Source organism: Cydia fagiglandana, chromosome 23 (genome assembly GCF_963556715.1).
Source record: "Cydia fagiglandana chromosome 23, ilCydFagi1.1, whole genome shotgun sequence".
NCBI classification, from domain to species: Eukaryota; Metazoa; Arthropoda; class Insecta; order Lepidoptera; family Tortricidae; genus Cydia; species Cydia fagiglandana.
This window is the reverse complement of record NC_085954.1, coordinates 2,421,138-2,445,228: the sequence shown is the minus strand read 5'-3', so window position 1 is coordinate 2,445,228 and position 24,091 is coordinate 2,421,138. Positions and strand designations below refer to the sequence as shown.

Sequence of the window (24,091 nt, the reverse complement as noted above, 5' to 3'; positions counted from 1 at the left end):
ATGTAAAATTTTCCTCACATTTGTAACCGATACCCACGAGACGCCTAAAAAAACAATTTCAAAGGAAAACCACTTGACCAGGGTGCCGATTTTTGAATTTCGACCGCTCGATTTCGTGTATTTCGTTAAATAATATCTCCACTACTAGGCATTTAAATTCTACTAATAGAATTAAACTAGACCACTAGATTTCAAATTTTGATCGCTCGTATTTCGAAAATTTGCATTTCACCGTTTTCCACCGATTTTCGAGTGACGAATCCGAGCGATCGAAATACAAAAATCGGCCTGACTTAACATGGAAATGTAATCATGGAATAAAGATTCCCCGCGTATACCCTGACATATTTGCCTATGGGAGATAAGCTTCAAAGAAATACTGCCTGTTTACATAAACGTCCAATTTACTTTGCTGGTGTCGACGTTTTCTATTTATTTAATCCGGTTAAGTGAATAGGTATACGACCCATGAGACTTCATACAATTAGGACTTAAAATTGAAAACGATGTAGCGTAGCTTAGAGGACCTCTGGGACGAGTACAAAGATTTATAACGGTGAAATAGAATTGACTGAGGGTTGGGATGACAAAGTTTTAAAAAGGGGGAAATTGGCATGTGGAGACAATGTTGCTTTTACGATCGAATTGAATCAAAGCTAATATAAAGAAAAAGAGATTGGAGGGAAAAGTTTCCTTTTAACAAATTTGCCTATAATAATGAAGTCAAAGTGAAACACAGACTAAACTTAAAAGTACACGTTTAGTACACATTACTGTTAACTAAAACTAGACTTACGTAGCGCATGTAGAAAATGTTGATACTGAAATTTAGCCAGTCTTTCTTTGGGAACAATAAGACAATTTTTTAATGTCCAAAGTTATTAAAAACGCCGTTTTTGCAAATACTAAAGAAGTTAAAGTGATTGTAGAATTTGAAGAACCGTTAACTGTTCTAAGCAAAATAGAGTGTATAGTTAATCCGTGTTTCTTGTAACGTAATTAGTTTAATGGAACTAGGAGTCAGAGTGCTCTGATCATTAGCTAATTTTGTTTAAGTAGTTCGCTGTATTATTGATTACTATTTTAATAGGATTGGCGTTAATAAATTGGAATGCTATGTATTATTCAAGCTTTTAGTAGGTACTCGTAATGGTAATGTGCTATCGAATATGAACATCAAAGTAGTTAATGTATTACCGAAATACACAATTATATTGTAGGTTTAACATTAAATTTGTCATTTTAGTTTTCTCTTCGCTTTTGAATATTTTAGTAGATTCCATTTTTAACAGCCTATTCATAATAGTAACAGTAAAAATCATGAAACTCTGTGGTAAGACTGATAAGACCATTTTACTTAGTTACAATTTACAATGCATCTATTTCTCTTTGACGCACTTAGAAACGATGAGAAGCGTATTTATAAGATACCAATTACTTTTCTAGAAAGCCTCTAAAGAACACAGGTAATTTTATTCATATATCGAAAAATCACAAGTAATTTTCGAGTTTTCTAAAAACCTTTTCATATTGTATCCAAACCTTGCTAAAAGCCCGATGTAAGCCTAAATATCGGCATATATCCCTGGAACCCAATTCCACCGAAAGAATCGCCCGGAATTTCATTCAGTACCAACAAAAATGTCATCAACGCAAGCCAATACAGAATTTTTCACTCACCTCTGCCGGGGGTTTTCCTCCGACGGACTCACATTCCAAAATGATGTTTCTGTCTTCTGTCGTAGAGTAGAAGTTGCCTTGCAGGATTCTCGGCGGTTCGGGCGGCACAAGGACAGTCAGGCGGGCGTACCGTGACCTAATAGCCGGCTCCCCTGTACAAACCATTTTAATTTGAGCAGTGATTTCCACAAGCGCATATATACTGGGCTTTGCTACATCAAGAATCAACCTTAACACTGAAAGGTTAAGGTAGATTTTCAAAGTTGTTACGCTATTAATTACGCCTTTTTGTAAATTGTTCTCATTTATGTAAGTGTAGTTGTATTTGTAACCTAATTCGGGGTTGTCTTTAAATGGTGGTCAGAGTCATTATTTGATAATATGGCGGCTAAAAATGGATTGTTGTGGGTTTTGGTAAATTAATTTATAGTGGTTTGGTCATTTGTTTTAATGAATAATAAGTTTGTTTGTAATAATTTTAGTTTAGTTTAAAATGTACCTTTTTTGAACTTTCTTCTGTGCCTTTCTAAAACATGTCTTTAAAAGTAGGTAATGAAAGCTTTTGAAGACAACTGTTCAAAATTTTGAAACTTTGTTAATAAATGTCCAGCCGGCGTATCATGGATGGCTTTATCCATCTTTATCCACGTGATAAAATAACTATCTCTTTTTAACACTGTGGGATAGAAAGTGACAGACACCGTTTTATCACGTGTCACGTAGACAAGAACGACCATCATATCCGTACAGCTCCTTATAAAATTTATTCATAGGTACCTATTACGGTTGTTAATCCAGCTAGAAAATTCTCATTTAAATACAGAGTGACTCTGACCTTAGGGCTATAAATAGAGAAATCGATTCTAATCACCAAACTATATTTGTTCCTCAACTTTTGGAATTAGCTAAGTTTCTTGGTATTTTTATTTTCATGTAGGTAGTCCAAATTCATGACTAACTACAAAAGTGTAATTACTTAGATAGCTTGAAATAAATTTGAAAGTCAAACATACCTGATAAATTCTACACAACAAAAATATACAGCAGTAGCTATAATTATATTAAGTGAACTAATGTTTGTGGGCGTGTATTTAATGAGATTACTGCGTTATGACGTAATTGTTTTGATTTTTCTTGGTTGCATGTTTACTTAAATTAAATGTTTTGCGTTTCTACGCATTGTCATTTACATAAGTAAGTAAATAAGTCATAAGTCATAAGTTAAGCTTTATTGTGTGTATTTACATATTTACATTATGTTTGATTTAAAAAATCTGCTCTCAGTTTACTTTAGCTTTCCAGTCTTGTTGCATTGTCAACATCTTAAATTTTTTTAAATAATATATTGCAGTGGGAATTTTCTTTCCCTTGATTTCCTAGATGGCCACATACAGCTTACAATTGACATTTTCTTTCACGACGGGCAATTTACTTCATTTACCTCCATTGCCTACATATTTGAGTTACAGAAAAATAAGAACTACAAACTGTATTAGTACGCGAAATGAGCAAGAATGAACTCCATTTCCAATTTAACTTTTATATTTTTAATCAACATCAAATAATAAATAGGTAAGTCCTTTGTTAAACTCCTTTCTCTAATAAACGTAGTTTAATTCAATAAGTCAGCGCCATATTTGGGTTGTCTCGGCAACTTGGGATTTGAACACAATTTAATAATCTACAGAGAATGAGGAATAAAGACAATGAAAGTCTGTTCCTCCAGATAGTTCCCTATGGAAGTTCCTGTCTCAAACAAAGTTTGCAAGTTAAATAGTGCAAAGTTGTACAATTTTGCCGCAAGCCAGTTGTCCGTCGTGCCTGGTTGATAAAAACAAAGTTCTTCTATTAGCCTCATGTAAATTGTTCATTTTCTTTAAGACGTTCTCTTTGTTATTATGATTTTAATTCTTTGTAAGTATGCATTATTTTTATTTGCTGTTTCTTTTTGCTGCATTAATAAATTCTTAGATAATGTCGTGCTTGGTAGATTATTGAACTTGATTACAATTTCTTCGGTCTCAACTCCTCTACTCTGCACTAGCGCCACGTATTTGTTGTTGCTTACTCTATTTTTTTATAATTTTATATTTTTGATGATTAAATGCCGTTGAAGCCTGATTACAGAACAAGTGTATATGGCTCAGCTGAAGATTTCAGATTTTAATATTTTGATTTTTTTCTTATACCTGTGTTTTCTTATACTGTTTTCGCAGCGTACAAACTTACACACTGTATAAAGAACACTAAATTTCAGGGAAGCTTATTTGTACTGTATAATAAAAATGTATTTATAAAGTCAATGAATAGGTAGGTTTCAGTTTAGGCCTATCATTGATTTTACTTCTTATACCTACATGAATATTCAAGAAATTGGGTAACAAAGTACGTTAGTGATAATGCTTGAAAACTCAAAAGCACCTAAATCGAAAAGCTACTTAGAAAACTTCTATCTTTGTTCTTGTAATCCCTGGAAGTATCTCTAAAACTCAAATTCGGAACATTGGACCGTTTTACTTAAAACAAGATCAAATTTACTTAACGGCTTAGGGATAACGATCAAAGAAAATGTACGCGGTACCCTCGATTACTTAAGAAATACAAAGTTAACCCTAAACCCTAAAACAAAAGCTGAATGGGCCATAAGAGCCCGAAGAAGCGATAAGAAATTTCTAACAGAGACATTTCGAATAGGAGAATTAAATCAAAAGGTACCAGTTGCAGTACGCACAAAGGGCTATGTAAATTAATTTCTCAGGCCTTTTGCATCTGAATAGGGCACGATTCGGCAGAGGCCAAAAGGATCGAAGCTCTGTAAAATTTCTAAGACGGCTTATTAAGAATTCGCATAATAAATGTCACGATATCCAGCCTAATTAATTTAGTAGAATGGGTCAGGGTAGCGAACAATTGTAATGCCAAGCTTGAATAGAGATTCGGATTAATGATGTTTGAGTTATCAGGATCGTCTTAAATTTGAGAGTGAAATTGTTCGATCGTATTTGATGTCTGAGAATTTATAAGAAGGCGCTTTTAGGTAAATGTGTATTAAAATACTTTCTATAGAATTAAATGATAAATATCTCTTTATAAAACTTGAAAATACAAATAATATCATCATTCCAATACTGTAGTAGTACTGTATCTCGGAGAAAGTTATTTGGGTCTTGAATTCGTCTAAACTATCTTTGCACCGATTTTAACATGAAAAAGTGAAGGGATGTCATTAATGATGACAATTCGACATTAATTATGATATTGCCACACTTTTTATTTTAAATTCTATCCAGTTGTTAGCTTGGTTCTGCTCTAGAGGTTAGATTTTATTTTACATCGAGCGAACTTAATGTTTGGAGTGATTGGCGTTGTTCAGTTTATAAAGTTCTTTAAATCGATTCCTGTTATTAATTTTTTTTATTACACATCGGTGGCAAACAAGCATACGGCCCGCCTGATGGTAAGCAGTCACCGTAGCCTATGGACGCCTGCAACTCCAGAGGTGTTACATGCGCGTTGCCGACCTTTTATAAACCTGTACACTCCTTTTTTGAAGAACCCCATACTGTAAAATACAAGAAATACACCTCTTTACACGCATATACATGACTATAATGCATCTGATGATTTTTGATCAGCTATAAAAAAACCAGGAGAGGGCTCTTGACTTAGATTCTTTGGGCACATTGCGACCGCCACACCACAGCCTCAAACGTGACACCATATTAGGGCAAGTGAAAGGCAAGCGCGCTAGAGGAAGAACCCCTGCAAGATGGTCGGATTCCATTAGACAAGCATGTGGTTCCATGCAGAGGGCAGCCCACATATCCCTTGATGGCGATAAATGGAGGGACATAGTTGTTGGTTACGATTCTCAGCCATGAGATAACGACGAAGAAGAAGATACAAAAGTAGTTAAAGAAAACTGAACCACATCAAAAGCATGTAAAAGTAAATCCTTAAACCGATCAGCTTTTATTAATTACGAGATGAAAGAGACCAAGATAAATGAAACAGAAAATCCTAATGAAAATATTTTAAACAAATTAAAACACAAGAAAACTCCGGATCGGAAAAAGGGCAAAAGGGGAAAAGATGGCTCGAGGCCTCAGAAAGAATTTCAATTTATTAAAGGCAAACACAATTTCGCGAGGCGGGGCTCAGGAACAGAAACAATTGTGCCTTGTGTAGGAAATATTTATTTTTAAGTTGTATAGGTTTTTACGTCGTACACAGAAACGTTTAGCTTGGCCGGTTGCTTGGAAATATTGTTATGATTTAACACAATTTCTTTAATCTTTATTGGACAAAAAACTTCGTACAAAGGGCGAATCTTAAGTTTTATCTTTTACTCAAGTGTGCCAATAAAGAGTACTCAATCTATTTTTAAGTAAAATATCTAAGAAATCACCCTCATCAATTCTCCACCATGCAGATTATTATCTTCAAAGTGCAGACAACTCGTTACATACAAGCTTTGAGGCATCAAAGCAGTTTAAGAACTCAGAACTTGAGACGTGCTCGTTTCGGGGTGCTAGTTACAAGTTGGTATCTTTAGTATCTTATTGAATTGTTGGCCTTTGCACAATGCTAAAATGTATTTGAAATGTAAAATAGTCTACGTATTTGTGACTAAATCTTCAAGTTTCAATTAGTTGGTTTACAACAGTTGTGTTAAAAGTACTTGTAATTACAATTGTATCAAGTAGTTCCATTTGCTGTAAGTTTGAAAATACATTTAAATATAAATTGCCTACAAACATAATCATTAAACCATCTATTTTTTATTTAGATATTTAATTCAGGCAACAAGGCCCATATTACAAATACCTTACAGACTAACATACATATGTATTTTATAAACTTAAAATCAACACTATTTAGATCTATGATGCGTTCAAAAACCACAAATTACCACAAATTAGCCAGCAATATAAAGAGTTCTGGTACAACAAAATGTATAATCTGTAAAAAAATTATTATTGGGTAAGTAATAATAACGTCGATATCAATTTAATAATGACATTCAATTTCCGAACATTCCGAAACAAAGGAATTTGATTTGACCTCATTCCTAGTATAAGCCCAGGATGGCGTTTTAAAATATCGATTGTGTATACAGTGTGGAAAGGTAAGTCGGGCCCTGGAGGGGAACTAGGTACCTTAAATCCTTAAGCTGGCTCATTTTACTTAAAGGAGACATTCCTTTATTTTTAAAAAGAAACAAAACTGCATTCAAAGTTTTTCTAAAACTCGCTTGCCTCGCCCGGGACTCGAACCGACTAAAAATTCCAAAAAATAAACACTCGCAATTTTATTATACTAGTCGATACAGTTAATGTTACTGATAACATTTCTCCATGAAACATTAGGTCTTACACTCGTCTGTCGTATAAAATATCCATAAAATATAATATTTAGTACTAAAGTTTTTTTTAGACAAGCCAAATTGAAGAAAAAAAAGAAAAATGTTTAAATGCAGTTTTGTTTCTTTTAAAAAATAAAGGAATGTCTCCTTTAAGTAAAATGAGCCAGCTTAAGGATTTAAGGTAGTTTCCCTCCAGGGCCCGACTTATCTTTCCACACTGTATAAATAGGTACATATTTAGGCATTAAAACACTCTTGTGATGGAAAGAGCTCAACTCGTTTCATAAACTCATAATCGTATTTTAATGCCTTTAATTATGTAACAATTACATAAACTACTACTAATACCGTTTATAACCTTAAAAACTATATACTTCTAACAACAGTGAAGGTAAGTATATAAAATACAACTGAAACTGAGCCTACATCATCAAAAACAAAAAAAACTCGATTTAAAAAGATTTATGCTCAAATTTCTTTAGCAGATAATCATTTAATTCCCCACTTAAAAATGCGATCAGCCATTTTGTAAGCGTATTTTTCGAGGCCTATTATGTCGAGTAAATATTTAAACTGCTACGTATTTCCGTATAATTTCGATTCGTTTAAAGATGAATAAAAAAAATGTGAACAGGAAATTGATGCGCTGAGATTGTAAACATCGCTTGATTTTGTAATTTTTTTGCATAATTTTGAATTGAACGAAAGATATAATAAACTCTTACACCATTTTCCTTTTAGATAAAACAGATTGCTGTATTGTATTTCAACAAAGAAACTCTTTGTACCAATTTTAATATGTTCACAATTTTTTTTTAATAAATGTTCAAATAAAACACTTTGTTACAGTTAAAATTTAGGTTATTGGTTTGCATCTCACGCACGACTTTCATTTTAATTCGTATGCGATCTAATCAGGGATGTTTTTAGATCGAAACCGTAACAAATTGATACATCAGAATCTGCCTCTTGGTAGAGTAAGTAAAGTAGCAACAGGCGGTCTTATCGCTGTAAGCGATCTCTTCCAGACGAAAAACATGTCCATTTTTAATTTTGCTCTTAAGCACCAACTTCTTACTACATATACCTACGTACCTAACAATAATCAAAAATGTTCAATTCTATGAAATAAAAAATAATACACTATCTTTAATCCCCTTGCACCATCAATGTCATATTTATTCTGAATCCGTTTTTAAAGTACCTAAGTAAAGTAACAGTAAGTTAAGTTTCTTTTGCTACTTTCTGATATTTTTTTTACTCCTTTTTATTCCCCCTTGTAAACAGAATACAAGAAAGACATATACAATCGGCTCGATTCGATAAATGAATTAGAGACTCACTAGATATGAAATAGTAAAGATATGTGACGTTCCACTGCAAAAGGTGCCTTATGGCGGCTGGCGCCGCGATTCGGGAAATGAATTAGAGATTCACTAGATATGAAATAGTGAAGATATGTGACGTTCCACGAAAAGGTACCTTATTGCGGCCGGCGTTTACGTCGCATAGCGCCGCAATAATTTTGGAGCGGCGTTAATAATAGCGTAAGCGCCAACGGCCATAAGGTACCTTTTTCCGTAGGACTTCACATATCTTTACTATATCGTAACGAGTTAATCTCTAATACATTTCCCGAATCGCGCCGCATGTGTGTTCATCTAGTACCTACAAAATGGGATATGCGATTGAATTGTCCCAATTACCCAAAGGGTTCTCCTGTCAAAGCAAATGGACAGTTCAATACTGAATATGGTTTCAAAGGGTAGGGTAGACAAGAGGTCTATATAAGGACCGTGTAAGCTTTAACACCTAATATTTGTTTTAATAAAACTGAAGATAAATTCCAGTTTAAGAAGGAAGTATAATAGCACGTACAGTCGCCGTCAGATATATCTGAGCGGCCAAGGTACTCACAAATATCTGAACACGCCTCTATTGTCAAGGCGTTAGAGCGCGTGTTCAGATATTTTTGAGCACCTTGACCGCTCCGATATATTTGATGGCGACTGTACTCGTCCATAGAAAAAGAGGAAACGATTTTCCACTTCTAAATATATAAATAAATATCAAAACAAATTGCAATTTCACATAATAACGCTATAAACAAATCCGTGTAACCATCGAGCGCGATATTACAAAAGGGAGGAAAAAATCCTTATCTCATTTTATCCGGAGCCTGTAATTAACTGCTCTGATGTAGTTGCTATAGCTTGCCTAGCAGCCGTATTCGAACAATGAGATACGTCAAATACTAGATATTGAAAAGTTATGGAATATATATGTCAGTGTCAAACAAGTGTCAAAAGTGACGGTTTTGTTTGAAGAAATGTCAATTTTCACGCGTATTCGGGAAACGAGATAATCACAAGATCTAGAAACGATATGGAGATCAACTAGATTTACAATAGATATCGACTAGATGTGACTTGGATATCTAAGTCATAACTTGTCGAAATCGTTCAAGAGGACCTCCAGAATCGCGGAAACGTCAAATTTGACATGTCTATCTTACAAATATCGTTAAATTATCCATATCGTAACTTGTTGAGGTCTAGTAGAGATCTATTTCATTTTCCGAATCGCGCCGTTTGACTCTTGTTTGACACTGACATAATACCTGTCTAATCCATATCGTTTCAATATCTAGTATTTGACGTATCTCATTGTTCGAATACGGCTGTTTGTCTCGACTAAGACCACCACTATAAGCCTGTACGGCTACCTACCACCAGTTTTGACATTGACAGATGCGCTCGCGTCTACGTAAATTACTTTCTATACATCTCGCTTGCACTAATATGCGAGTACGAGCGAAATGCATAGAAAGTAAGTTACTTAGACGCGAGCGTATCTGTCAATGTCAAAACTGGTGGTAGTGGTTCTTGAGGCTTAATCGTTTGCAGAAAACGAAACGAAACGCTATTAACTCTAAAGGCTAATAATGTCTTTCTATTACTCTTCCCTATTAGTGCGATAGAGACAGCGTTCATGACGCTGATTTTCAGTGGGTTCCTGAACCAGGCGTGGCTCACTCCGCGATTTCGTCGCTTTGCTACAGGTAGCTAAAAGTACATCCGTTCCACTCCAATTTTGGGGAAAGCTATAAGCCGCGCGTGGCGCTGTCGCCGCCTAGCGGCCATATCTGTGCTGATCGTAACAACAGCGTTTTTTTAGAGAGTGAGTCTTCTGTACTTAGTACTATTATTTATTCTGTGCCTGAACTAAAACTAAACTAAAACTAAACGACTGACAACACCTATCTTCTTCCTATTTATCTTTTATCTTAATTTTTAAGTTTTTTGTTTTATCTTCCGCACCAATTGTATATTATGTTTCTGTTTGGCCCAATGGTTGACTGGTAGAGAATGCCTTATGGCATTAAGTCCGCCGTTTTTACTTTCTTGTATTGTGAAATAAAGTTTAATTAAATAATGACACACACGTCAAACATAGATTACCATGTCTGCTTATCTCTTCTTTTTAGCCCTTTTCAATCTTTGAGATGTAGGCCTCCTTCAATTTTTGCCATTCTGATCTATTTTGTGTCCTTTGTACCCATTTTGATCCAGCTGTTCTTTTGATGTCATACCAACGCATCTTTTGGCTCCTCTACACGATGGGCCAACGCCGGCCACTCCAAGGTACGCATTTGTGCGTTAGAGGGAGCAAGTGATATTGCTATCTCATTCTACCGCATGGCTGCGTCCCTTGGAGTGGCCGGCGTTGGCCCATGGTGTAGAGGAGCCATTTGGTTTTCATACTGGGCGTGACTCTCCCCAAGGTCTCGACAGGTGATTAGTGTAGGTGATTAGCATACCTCGCAATCGAGCTAGCAAAACCGTAGCAAATGACAGTTTAATGTAAAGGTTAGCGTTCATATGTCATGAATCATCATCATGACTCATGATAACATAGTCACTATTTTTTAAATTTTTAAGTTAAATTTGTGTTTCAGGAAAGTATATTATACCTACTTCTTTAAATTTTTGTTTATTTGATCTCAATTTGTTTACTCTTAATTTGAAATACAAAATAAATTCTACCTACTTATAACGTAATGATGTGTGTACTGTGTATAGCACAAGGATGTAAATACCTTATTTAGCGTAATGACACGCAAACAGATCTTAAATAATTAATTTAAAACATAGTTTTTGTATTTGACTTAGTAAATACGCATATATGCGTCAACCTTAATGTGCAACTGCTACGGTTTTGCTAGCTCGATTGCGAGGTATGGTGATTAGTGTGGGTGATTAGTGTAGGTGATTATAGTGTAGGTGATTAGTGTGGGTGATTAGTGTAGGTGATTATAGTGTAGGTGATTAGTGCAGGTGATTAGTGTAGGAGATTATAGTGTAGGTGATTAGTGTGGGTGATTAGTGTAGGTGATTAGTGTAGTTGATTAGTGTAGGTGATTAGTGTGGGTGATTATTGTGGGTGATTAGTGTAGTTGATTAGTGTAGGTGATTAGTGCAGGTGATTAGTGTAGGCGATTAGTGTAGGCGATTAGTGCAGGTGATTAGTGTGGGTGATTAGTGTAGGTGATTAGTGTAGTTGATTAGTGTAGGTGATTAGTGTGGGTGATTATTGTGGGTGATTAGTGTAGTTGATTAGTGTAGGTGATTAGTGTAGGCGATTAGTGTAGGCGATTAGTGTAGGTGATTAGTGTAGGTGATTAGTGTAGGCGATTAGTGTAGGTGATTAGTGTAGGTGTGTCTGCTTATACTGGTCCTATACTGCATGGCGCTCAGCAATCGGAATCAAAGCCTTGGGGTGAGGATCAAATATGGCAATAAAGTAAGATTGAATCGAAGAAAGGCTGAAGTGCAAAAGTGAACTAATTACACTTACGTCCTTTAAAAATAAGACTTGGATAATTGGTGATATGTCAGTGTTTCGACCGGAGGGAATGACATACGTCAATAATTTGTCTTTCGCTTCGGTAACGCGGAATAATTATGTACGGAACTTATTTCTGATTTAAGTCTTGGTTTTACTGGACAATAACTTGTGATTTATTATTTTTAATATTGGCAGGAGTGGACATTTTTATTAACTGCATGTTTATAAGTATTGTAACTCTTTTTTATTACTAATTAATTAAACTTATTTTCATGTTAAAGACATTACAACTGACCATCATTTAAAGATTTTAAAACATTGCCATGCCACACAACTTTTTCAGACAATAGTACTTAAATAAGAAAAATATTACTGGTAAATTCCCGCGTACTTATACAAGTACAAATCCAATTCCAAATCGAAATTTGAACTCCCAAAAAAATAAAAAGGTCTAAATTCAAAATTCTCTTTCGAGGTTAAAAGACAAACGGCCTGATTCTAAAGGGGCCCACTGATTAGCAGTCCGCCGGACGGTATCGGCCTGTCAGTTGTTCGGAACTGTCAAAATTTTGTTCTAACTGACAGGCCGATTCCGTTCGGCGGACTGTTAATCAGTGGGCCCCTTAACGTTAAGATACGTCAAAAATTTGCTAAAGATACGACATAGATCGGATATGTCAGTGTTAAAAGTGACGTTTCTTCAAACAAGAACGTCACTTTTGACACTGAAATCAAATCTATATTGTCTCTTTAGCAAATTTTTGACATAACAGAATAACCCCCTTATTCATAAACGTTTACTTAAGTTGACATGCAAGCCGATAATAATCGTTTGTCCCTTTCCGACGTATTGGTATGATGGAAAGGGACAAACGATTATTATCGGCTTGTTAACTTTAGTAAAAGTTTATGAATAAGGGGGCTAATCGGGCAGATTGTCTTTAAATAGTCGAAAATTATTTAAAAACCCTTACCTTTGGAACCGGAGCTGACTTGGCACTGGTACCTCGCATCATCGTCCAGCGTCACATCTCTTATGTCCAGTGAGTAATCCCCTGTGGGCAAACAACTTCATTTGTAAATAGTGACGTGAAACATATAACCACTGTACTATACCGGGTGTGGCCTGTAACATGAGCAAATAATTAAATCATAGATCGTACGCCTCAAACGGTGACACTTTTGTTCAACAATTTTTAAAAATTATGAAGTATTTTGACTTCCTATTTTTTATACAAAATAAATATTATCTTCAATGGACGCCATCGCCACGCCATATTATTTGGATTGACGTTGCTTGTCACGCCTTAAACATAACAAAATTCGCAGTACATTGCATCTTACAAGGAAGGGTACCCAACTGTCCGACTCCGATTTGATTTATTTTGATATATTTTATAGAGTAGTCTAAAATAACGGACACGTATTTTTTTTTAACTGCCCAAACTCAACCTGTTGGGAGAAAATGGCCTTCAAAGTACTGAAAATTGACCAAACCTTCTAATTTTAATGAAAAACTATTTTCAAAAAAATTGCTAATTAATAACTGTTTTTTTTTTTATTTAAGCTAGTTATTAATTTCGTTTAGTTGTACCACTGTATAAATATTGTTTGTAAATAAATGATTATAAAAAAAAAAATTACTGGTTTCGTTATATGTTGGAGAACATGAATAAATAATGGGGACGTGTTTTGACATTTCACCACAAACTCATTTTTTATATAAAAATACATTTATTATATTTATTTATTATATATATATATTTTTTCACATATATCAAAATAAATCAAATCGGAGTCGGACAGTTGGGTACCCTTCCTTGTTAGAATAAACTTTAAAGTGTATTAAAAATCAAATCGCAAGTTATTTTTAAAAGTTGCTGAACAAATGTTGGTCAGTATGAAGAGTACAGCCTACAGTATAATTTTTTGCTCGTGTTACAGGTCTCACGCGGTATACAAAAACCGGGCAAGTGCGAGTCGGACTCGCGCACGAAGGGTTCCGTACCATAATGCAAAAAAAAAAAAACAAAAAAAAAAAACGGTCACCCATCCAAGTAGGTACTGACCCCTCCCGACGTTGCCTAACTTTGGTCAAAAATCACGTTTGTTGTATGGGAGCCCCATTTAAATCATTATTTTATTCTGTATTTAGTATTTGTTGTTATAGCGGCAACAGAAATACATCATCTGTGAAAATTTCAACTGTCTAGCTATCACGGTTCGTGAGATACAGCGTGGTGACAGACGGACGGACGGACGGACGGACGGACAGCGAAGTCTTAGTAATCCCGTTTTACCCTTTGGGTACGGAACCCTAAAAACAACCAAGATACCGAAAATATACCGAAAAAAATATACCGGGATTCGGTCCCTGCCCAAACCACATCGGCATTCTTAGTTCTGCGCGTGTAGCATCCCTATTCCCTAATGATCACACGTTTACGTGTATATGTCGTAGTCAGATCGTATAATCCGCCGTATTACATTACGGCTAGCCGTTTTCAAAAACAGGGGCGTTTTGAAATGCGGCGGTTCGACGATTAGCCGGATTGTCACTGCGATACGTTCTTCAATAAGGCGGCCCACGTTTAGCCGCATCGTACATTGTAGAGTGACCAGTTCTTTCGGTCGCCTACGTAACCGGAGTTTGACAATGTTTGCAATTTAATTTATTTCTACCATGGTTCCACCGCACTACATGTGTTTCTTTTCCAAAACATTTCCTTCACAACTTAAATAGACGGAGCCCCGCAAGCGGGGCTCCTATTTCTGGGCGGTTTGCCCTTCGGGCATCTGAAGTTACCTAACGAACCTAACCTAATTACCTACCTACGCTTTTTTCCCCAAAGTGTAATGTTTTCACGGACGTCTCACTTAATCAATAGGTAGGTAGGTTAGGTTCGTTAGGTAGCTTCAGATGCCCGAAGGGCAAACCGCTCAGAAATAGGAGCCCCGCGAAGCGGGGCTCCGTCTAGTTAAGTTGCGAAGGAAATTTTTTTTTGAAAGGAAACAGTCCGACAAACTCCAGATTTGATGGACACCCCAGCGTTTGTCAGGCAGCGCCACGAGTGTTAAAAATGGGAACTAAAAACTGTCAAAGCGGCGGCTAATGACTCGCTGTATTACATTACGGCTAGCCGTGTTGAAGAACGTATGGCGCCGAATACATTCCGGCGGATTCTCATTCAGCCGCATTCAATACGGCTAATCGTTAAACCGCCGCATTTCAAAACGCCCCTGTTTTTGAAAACGGCTAGCCGTAATGTAATACGGCGGATTATACGATCCGACTGCGACATATACATACCTACTGGCTTTGTGTTATTAACGGCGATAATAAAGGTGGCCATTTTGTTTCAATAAAGGGTGGCTTAGTTCATAATGTGGACACAAGCCCGGTATTTGACGCTTATTTTAGATATCCTCGTAATATACGAGTAACTTATAGGTATTTTGAGACGGCAAATGGCAAAAAACGGAACCCTATGGATTCATCATGTCTGTCTGTCTGTCCGTGTATGTCACATCCACTTTTTTCCGAAACTATGAGAACTATACTGTTGAAACTTGGTAAATAGATGTATTCTGTGAACCGCGTTAAGATTTTTTTGAACAACTAGCCATATTGTGCTAGAAAACATCCATGACTCAGGAACAAATATCTGTGTCATCACACAAATAAATGCCCTTACCAGTATTCAGGTGAAAAGAGCATGCCTGGGCCGTCCAGCAGGAAGACGTCCTATCGGACGCCCCAGATATCGCTGGTTCGACATGGTGGAGGCGGATCTGCGCGAACTTCGAGTCAGCAGTTGGCGAGAGGTCGCACAGGACCGAGAAAAGTGGCGCTGTCTTGTATCGGAGGCCAAGTCTCATTTTGGGTCGCTGAGCTAACGGAGTAAGTAGTGAGTAAGTACCAGTATTCGAACCTAGCACCGTCGGCTTCACCGGCAGGGTCACTACCCACTAGGCCAGACCGGTCGTCAATATGGCTAGATGTTCAAAAAGTGCCCTGTATAAATTCAACAATTTACCCTTCGGTCTAAATACCGTACCTTCCTCATCACTCCCGATCATCTTGTACCGGTCGTACCCGCTCAAGTCGCGGTGGAGGCCCAGACCGAAGTCGTCCTTCGTCCATTGGAGTTGGCCGGATTTCCTCTCTACTCTGCAGGGAAGCGTCACTCTTGATCCGACTACGGCCGTCTGTGGAAAAAATATGATTGTCTGTAATGGCTCCTCTACACGATGGGCCAACACCGGCCACTCCAAGGGACGCAGCCATGCGGTAGAATGAGATAGGAATATCACTTGCTCCCTCTAACGCATAAATGCGTCCCTTGGAGTGGCCGGCGTTGGTCCATCCTGTAGAGGAGCCATAAAGTCGGTTTAAAGGACGATAATTTTGCGTGATAACGTCATAAGAAAAACATTGATGAAAAATTGCTGTAACGTTACCATGGAGATTTGTCCACAACGTGACACTTTTTCGTGCGTACTACCGGTGTTCATCGATTTATAAGACGTTATCACGCTAAAAAGAAATGGATTAAAACAAATTAAATAAAAAAAAAAGAAAGAAGAGTCTTACACAATTTGACCTAGTTCCACGGTTACTAGGCTCGGAACCGGTTTTTTTTTTATCCAAAAAATACCGGTATTATTAAGTTCTTTTTCGTTCTTTGGTTTTTTATTTCATTTTTAATGGGACAATCTAACAATGCGAAGTTGTTACCTAAATATAATACATGATTCAGTTTCACGTAAAGACCATAAAATAATTAAAATTATTAGGCTAATTTGGGATTTAAAAAAAATACCGGTTCCGAGCCTTGATGGTTAGCTCGATAAAGCTTGACTTGCAGGTACAGGTACTAAATGATGGTATAATATGCAATGTACCATAAATAGATAAGTACGAGTAGGTACCTAATATTAATATAAACAATTATATAAAGTCAGACCAAGAATAGTCTGCAGTGGATTTGATAGACCACGGAGTGAGTGTTATTTTAAACGTCAAACCACTATGAAATTATGACGTATAAATGACACTTGCTAGTGGGACACCAAAGTAGACTAGGTAAAAAAAAGACACTTGCACTGCGTGGGCTATCAAATCCGCTGCAGACTTTTTTTTGGTCCGACTCTATCTGCGGCCCTGATCACCGGCAGCTTGGGCCTTGCCCCGTTGCCGGCGGCACCCTAGGTTAGGTTTTTTATAATGTGTTTATACGTATTTTTATTGTTATAGTGTTTTTGTATTTTATTTTTATGTTCATAATTTTATAAATGACCTAGCCTAAGAAGAAAAATAAATAAATGATAAATATACCTAAACAAATTGTTGCGTATGATTAATATTTTCATAATATTTCTAAGCAAAATTTATCTCAATTTCCTTCTTAGGTCCTAAATATTCGCCCGTATTGAATTTACACGCAGTATAGGTACGAGAAAATGATTCAATCCACAAAATATATGAATAAAATTTAAATGACAATTTGACGAAAATGGATCCCTTTCCCTGAACTACATCCAAATATGTATAGGTACGAAAAACCTTTTATCACGCAAATAAATGCCATTACCGGGACTCGAACCCAGGACCTTATGCTTAATTTACTTTATTACCTTTTAACAGACGTAAATATAATATTTGAAACTTTCGCCTTATGTACACTAACTCACATTTATAAACGGGTCTTTCGAGATTTTATTTTATTACTTTGGAAACGTTGGTAAATAAAGGTAATGAAATAAATTCGCGATAGACCCGCCTATAAATGTGAGTTACCTATGTAAATATTAAATTCTAATCACATTATAATTTTACAAAACAAGATACATGATACTTAATTTTCCTGTTTAATTGGAAGACCTTAATTGTGTGCGAGTAATATAATATTTTCGGAACACACGTCCCATTAAATTGTACACGTGTTGTATGTTTCTAGCCACACAGTGAATAAACAGGAGGAAGTCAGGACAAAACGGACCATATCACTTGAATTCAGGCTTACTCATTAATCTCATTATAATATAATTATAATAACATTTATTCCTTATCCTTACTCATACTGTAAATGCGATAGTACCTCTGTCTGTCTGTCTGTCCATTTGTTATTACTTCACACTTAAACCGCTGAACCGATTTGAATGAAATCAGGTATGGAAATACTTTGAGACCCGGGGAAGGACAAAGAAAAGTTTTAATTATCATTTTCATCATTTTATGCAGAATAGATGAAGTCGTATAAGGTGGACCCGGGTATGTCCTTAAACTACGTCCAGGACCCGGGTATGTCCTTAAACCACGTCCAAGACCACCGGTGGACGGGCAGCAGCGTCCCTCAAATTCGGTGTACTCGACTGCGATCGCCAACCCGCCTGCCAAGCGTGGCGATTATGGCATTCACCCCCCAAAAAAGGGGCAGGCCTATGTTCAGCAGTGGACGTCTTATGGCTGAGATGATGATGATAATGATGATGATGAGATGAAGTCGCAGGCTTCTGCTAGTACTCAATATATACTCTGTCAAGCCATTTCCGTCAGGAGAAAAGAGCGGAAAATTTTACATAATATAGGCGCGAAGGGTTATCGTCCCATAGAAAATTTGAATTTCGCGCCTTTTTCTGCTGACAAACTTGTTTGAACTTGTATAGTTTTTAAACTTCATTTAATTGTCCCCATCAGAGATGGACCAAAAACGATATGACGTCTGACCAGAATTTTACATTCACAAAAGGATAAAGCTTTTTCCAGCTCTGTCAAATAATATAGGATATAAAAATTGTTAAACAAATTTTATATATACTTTGTTAGGGTTTATTTATTAATTATCAATGAGTAACGCGATTAAAAAATCATTATTGTAATTGGTTAATTGGTCATGAATTATAGTGATATCTGGCAACTGCTCAAAATCAAAACTTGAATAACGTCTACATTATTATATAAATATTTATTTGAAAAACACTAAATACAAGTACCTAAACGAGAAATTACTTTCAAGTGAAATACAATGCAAAATGTACAAAAACACATCGAAAACTAAGCTTAGTTTAGGATCCGGATCCGTTTTGCGTTCACATCCTCTAAATTCTGCCTTATTAATCCATTAAGGCGTATCTCCACGTGTCTCGGCAATGCTATAATGCTTTTCGGTTTAGAACAGTACACGTTTAAATTACGTAACAGGGCAAATCCGTTTGTTATGTGGAACATATGTTGCGTTTAATGGGATTTAATGGAATGGTAAACAGGTTACTCATTATCACAATGAGGTTTTGAACAGGCAGATATGTTAATACAGATGTAGTGCATAATTATTTACCATCGTAATTTCGCGGAGATTTACGAATGTGTGACATAACAATATATCGATCTTATGAAGTATTGTCTTGCTATTTCAATCAGTCTCGGTAGCTACATAAAGTAGGTACTGAGGTTGACTAAGTAGCACGTCAGATACGAACGTTTGCGAGAAAATACTATGGATAACAACTATGCACTATTTTTTTTTTCTTTTAATAACAACGAATCCCATTATTTAACAAAGATTTTGAAATTTATAATTTAGGTATTTTAATTTCGTCAAAATAAGTTTAAGTATTAATCGCCAGGGCACAGAATAAATAATAGTACTAGGTACAGAAGACTCACTCTCTAACAAAACGCGTCTGTCACGATCAGCACAGATAAGGTGGCGACAGCGCCACGCGCGGCTTATGGCAAACCCCAAAATTGGGGTCGAAAGTATGTACTTTTAGCTACCTGTAGCATAGCGACGAAATCGAGGAGTGAGCCACGCCTGGCCAGGGTAATGATATGAATTATCTGATTTTGAATTAGCGCTAAATAAAGCCAAACACCGTAAACCGGGGTTACTTTGAAGGTTCGGATTACTTGCGTGGAATAACATTAACCATCGATTTTTAAACTAGGTATGTATCTAGTTTGGAATTCGTTTCTGTACTCTTTCATCATTTACTCGCATTTAGGTTAAGCATGCCAACCACATCATAAAATGTTTCAGTTCGCATTCAAAAATCAATTCCTTATTCCTCATAATCCGATAATCAATGTTACCCCACGAATCAAAGTACGGTTTACGGTATTTTGCTTTATTTATTTAAACTTTATTGCACAAACATAAAAATAATGTACAAATGGCGAACTTAATGCCTAATGGCATTCTCTACCAGTCAACCATCGGGCCAAACAGAGACATGTAAAAATGGTGCAAGGAGAACAGAGGCATTTATTAGAACATTGGAAAACAACTGAACAACGAACAACTAATAATTCTGATAAACTACATACATATAGAATACATATAATTAATATATGTACTACTACATATTTAATACATACTCATAATATATAATATATAATGATGGACACTATTCGAACTCTTGTTTCAGCAGATACTTATGTAGCAACCGCTTGAATGCTAACTTGCTCGGGGCTTGTCTAATATTGAGAGGGAGTGAATTCCAGAGACGACTCGCCTGTACGGTTACCATCAGTTTGTCTGATGGTAACCGTACTGGACAGCAAAGGAGTTAGTCGTAAACCCAGTGCGGTGAGCAGGAATTGAGAGTTTGAGAACACGAGATGTACGCAGCTCACAGCCGGGACGAGGAGTATCAAACAGGAACTTATTCTTTAGGTCTTCAGGAGCAGGAGGCTCAAACAAGGTTGAAAATAGCTTTATTTAGCGGTCATTATTCAGAATCGGATTATTAATATCATTACCCTGGCGATTTTTACGATATACGACCCCATTTTACGACACCTAAACTTTTTATGGTTTTTACGGAACAAACTGGTTTTACAACAATAAAGTGTCGGACAATAGTGTCTATTGACCTTTTTATCGCCCTTCTGTCGCTTGTTTGTGGCTGAAGTCGACTTTTATGAAGTATTCATAAATTACTACAATGGTGCTTTATGGAAAATATTTTGGGGTTATTGATTTTGGTTTTTTTATTGATTATGGTTGATAAATTTGTAATGTACAATGTACCTAAATATATTTGCATAGTGTGGGTAGTATTGTCTTGCTATATACTGTGGATTTTTCCTCAGTCAAGTACGGATATAATGGCTTTACTTGTCTACTTGACAGCATGATAATGACTGTGTGTATTTCAATTGCGTGATGTTAAAAAGTGATACTTATTTTATCACATTGATAAAGCCATATAATACGCCTACTGAGTAATAAAACAAAGATAAAAATATGTGTATGATTATAGAATTCTACAGAATTAACTAACTAAAATTATTGTGATGAACGGGTCTAACGCGTTTAAATTTGCCTCCTGGCCAACTTTATGTATTTTTTTAAAGAACACATAAAAAATAGTACTAGTTTTCACGTCATTCTGGCTCCACGCCATTTCCGTCTAAGCCGGAAAACTACATTGTTCCGGGCTCCTAATTATACTGTCATGGCGAGGATTATCTTTGATATGGAAATGCCTTTCTTTGCGGCCTGGATCGTTTTAAAATTGCTTCTGATTACTGGCGGGATTATAAACAGTGACAGTGATATTTAGTGGGTTTTTTTAATTATAGCTCGTTACTGACGGGTTATTTTTAGAAGAAATCAATGTCATTAAGCTTAACTGGTTAAGATTATTAAAACTCCTTGAAATAAATAAAAAATCACGTAAGGACTTGAAGATTAAGATATTTATTATTCTTCTGATATTTAAAAACCTTTTTTAAAATTAATATATTTTGGGATATTATTACATACTCGAATTGACTGAGCCCCAGAGAAAGCTCAATTAGGCTCGTATTGCGGGTACATAGACAACGATATATGTACAACATAAACATTTATAGAAAACACCCATGAATCCGAAACTAATATCCGTACTTTGAACCGGGATTTGAACCAAGGACCATCAGGTTTTTATCACCTTATTCTCTACATAATGTCAGGATTAACTACTGAATAATATTTGTAATGACACATTTTGATCCTGCTAGCTAGATTACTGACCTAATTGTTAGTACCAATTCTAGGTCAGTACTCAAGCTAGCAGGTAATACTAATAATACCTAAATGTGTTGTTCTCAGGGCATGAGGATTTTGGTGCTCGACGCCACATTTAAAACATTGCTTAAGGACATGCATTGAAATACAAGTTATATACAAACTATGAATAAGATTTGAATAAACTTACCTGATCCTGCGGCTCCATAGCAAACTTCTGTTCATGATAACCACCACACACACCAAAATTAAACACTAGAAAAAAACTAAAACAAAACACACTTTGGGTCCGCAATAATAAGAACAAAGGTTTCACCCTCACTAAGTCCACTCTATATTTACACTTAGACATTTCAAGAATTGTCACCATTCCGTTAACATAAGGATCCGGTGTTCTATTTTTAAAATTCACATTTTAAAACGGAAGCTTAACTTCCCCTGTCCGTTCCTATTTTTATCGACGCGTGCTGCTTAGCGGCCATTTTGTTTTTAGGATGACGTATCGCTCGTTCAGTTGTTTTTTTGGATCTGAAACAAAAAAGGGTTTAATGTAAGTGACGCAAATAGAATGGGTGTTCACATGATTATGAATATTGATTTATTTGGTGTGATGTTGAGAATATGATTTATTTTGACGTGTTTAAGATATAGGAGGAAGAAAGCTGAGTTAACTCAGCTATTTTTGTATTGAAAGGGTTAAGAGTACCTATAAAAAAGTTAAAGACACCTCTAAATTTTTGAATTCAGAGTCTATATGTAATGCTTAATACCTAGACAATACCTACTAATAATGTAGGTATATATGAATGTAGAAGCAGTGTTTGCCGAGTGGATATGACGTCTGACTTTCAATCCGGAGGTCGGGGGTTCAAATCCTGGCTCATACCAATGAGTCTTTCGGAACTTATGTACGAAATATCATTTGATATTTACCACTGGCTGAGATACGCGTCATACTCGTGAACGGGTGCTGTTTGTGGAGACTGGTCTGTTAAGCTAACACGAGCTATTATACTTAGTAACTTTTATTAATTAATTACAGTGAGACGCCTCATTCTGTTCTCGTATGTTTCTTTTCTTTTAATGAATGTATTAATTATACAGGATATTGACTCTTGGAGACCTTATACATCTCTAAGGATAACTTGATAAACTATATAATCTTATAGTTCTGACACCTAGAGACATTTACACCTCTAAATATTATAGATTTTTTTTGTGTGTGTTTTTTTATCTGTATTTTGTATGTAATTCGACATTAAGAGACCATATACATCTCTTAGTAATTGTAATACGTTAGATTGAATTGTTAGTTTTATTTTATAAAATTGTTGATGTTATTATTTTTGCGTTTTATGTAAATTCAATGTTGACGTGTAAAAGTGCCCTTGTGGCCTATTTGCTGAATAAATGTTGATGTTGATGTTTGATGTTTGACCACTAGCTTTTCGGTGAAGGAAAACATCGTGAGGAAACCTGCATACATCTGCGAAGAAATTCAAAGGTGTATGTGAAGTCCCCAATCCGCAGTGGGCTAGCGTGGGGACTATAGAGCCCAAGCCCTCTCGCGCATGAGAGGAGGCCTGTGCTTAGCAGTGAGACGTATATAGGCTGAAATGATGATGAATGATGATATGAATGTTACTACATATTCACTTACTAAAACTAGTCTTTTTTCAACATAAAATATTTAGTTTCATGCACAAATAATATCATAAAATTGAAACTTGAATGATTTAATGTTATTTTAGCTTAAACATTTCCCATGTTTTCATTTAGTTCTGCGCAAAAGTCAGTAAACTAAAAACTAACATTAAATTTTAAAGTCCGGCTGCAAACCAATATTTTGCGAAACTATGTTGAACTTATTTCTTTGCAAACACGATAAACAAAAACTGACGCAAAAGTTTAAAACTTCGCCTTTCCGATTAAATCACAAATATGCATAAAAGTTTGGCGTAGTTTTCTCCGTTTCGTTTTACAAAAAAAACGGGAAACAATATCAATTTCTTTTTTGTATGAAATTATTTGAAAAAAAATATATCGTTCAATTAGGTAAATACCTACCTACTTTTCACAAATTCACAAAAGAGCTTAAAAGCTTACATAGGTGCCTAATATTTATCTCTTTAAAATAATTTTATAACAAAAATCATAATATCAGAGATCAAATTATTCCTAG

General features: G+C 35.9%; 1 protein-coding gene across 2 annotated transcripts in view; it reads right to left on the bottom strand.

The window, feature by feature from the left end:
- The window catches only part of LOC134675856 (irregular chiasm C-roughest protein), a 62,563-nt gene extending 40,024 nt beyond the window's left edge, over positions 1-22,539 (bottom strand). For both annotated transcript variants that reach the window (XM_063534160.1, XM_063534161.1), the window contains exons 1-4: positions 22,100-22,539; positions 15,952-16,102; positions 12,868-12,948; positions 1,681-1,832 (exon numbers count right to left, since the gene is read on the bottom strand). In XM_063534160.1, the coding sequence (XP_063390230.1) occupies positions 1,681-1,832; positions 12,868-12,948; positions 15,952-16,102; positions 22,100-22,279 (564 nt within the window). In that variant the 5' untranslated portion in view covers positions 22,280-22,539. The remainder of the gene's footprint in view (positions 1-1,680; positions 1,833-12,867; positions 12,949-15,951; positions 16,103-22,099) is intronic.
- Between the last annotated feature and the right edge of the window lie 1,552 nt (positions 22,540-24,091).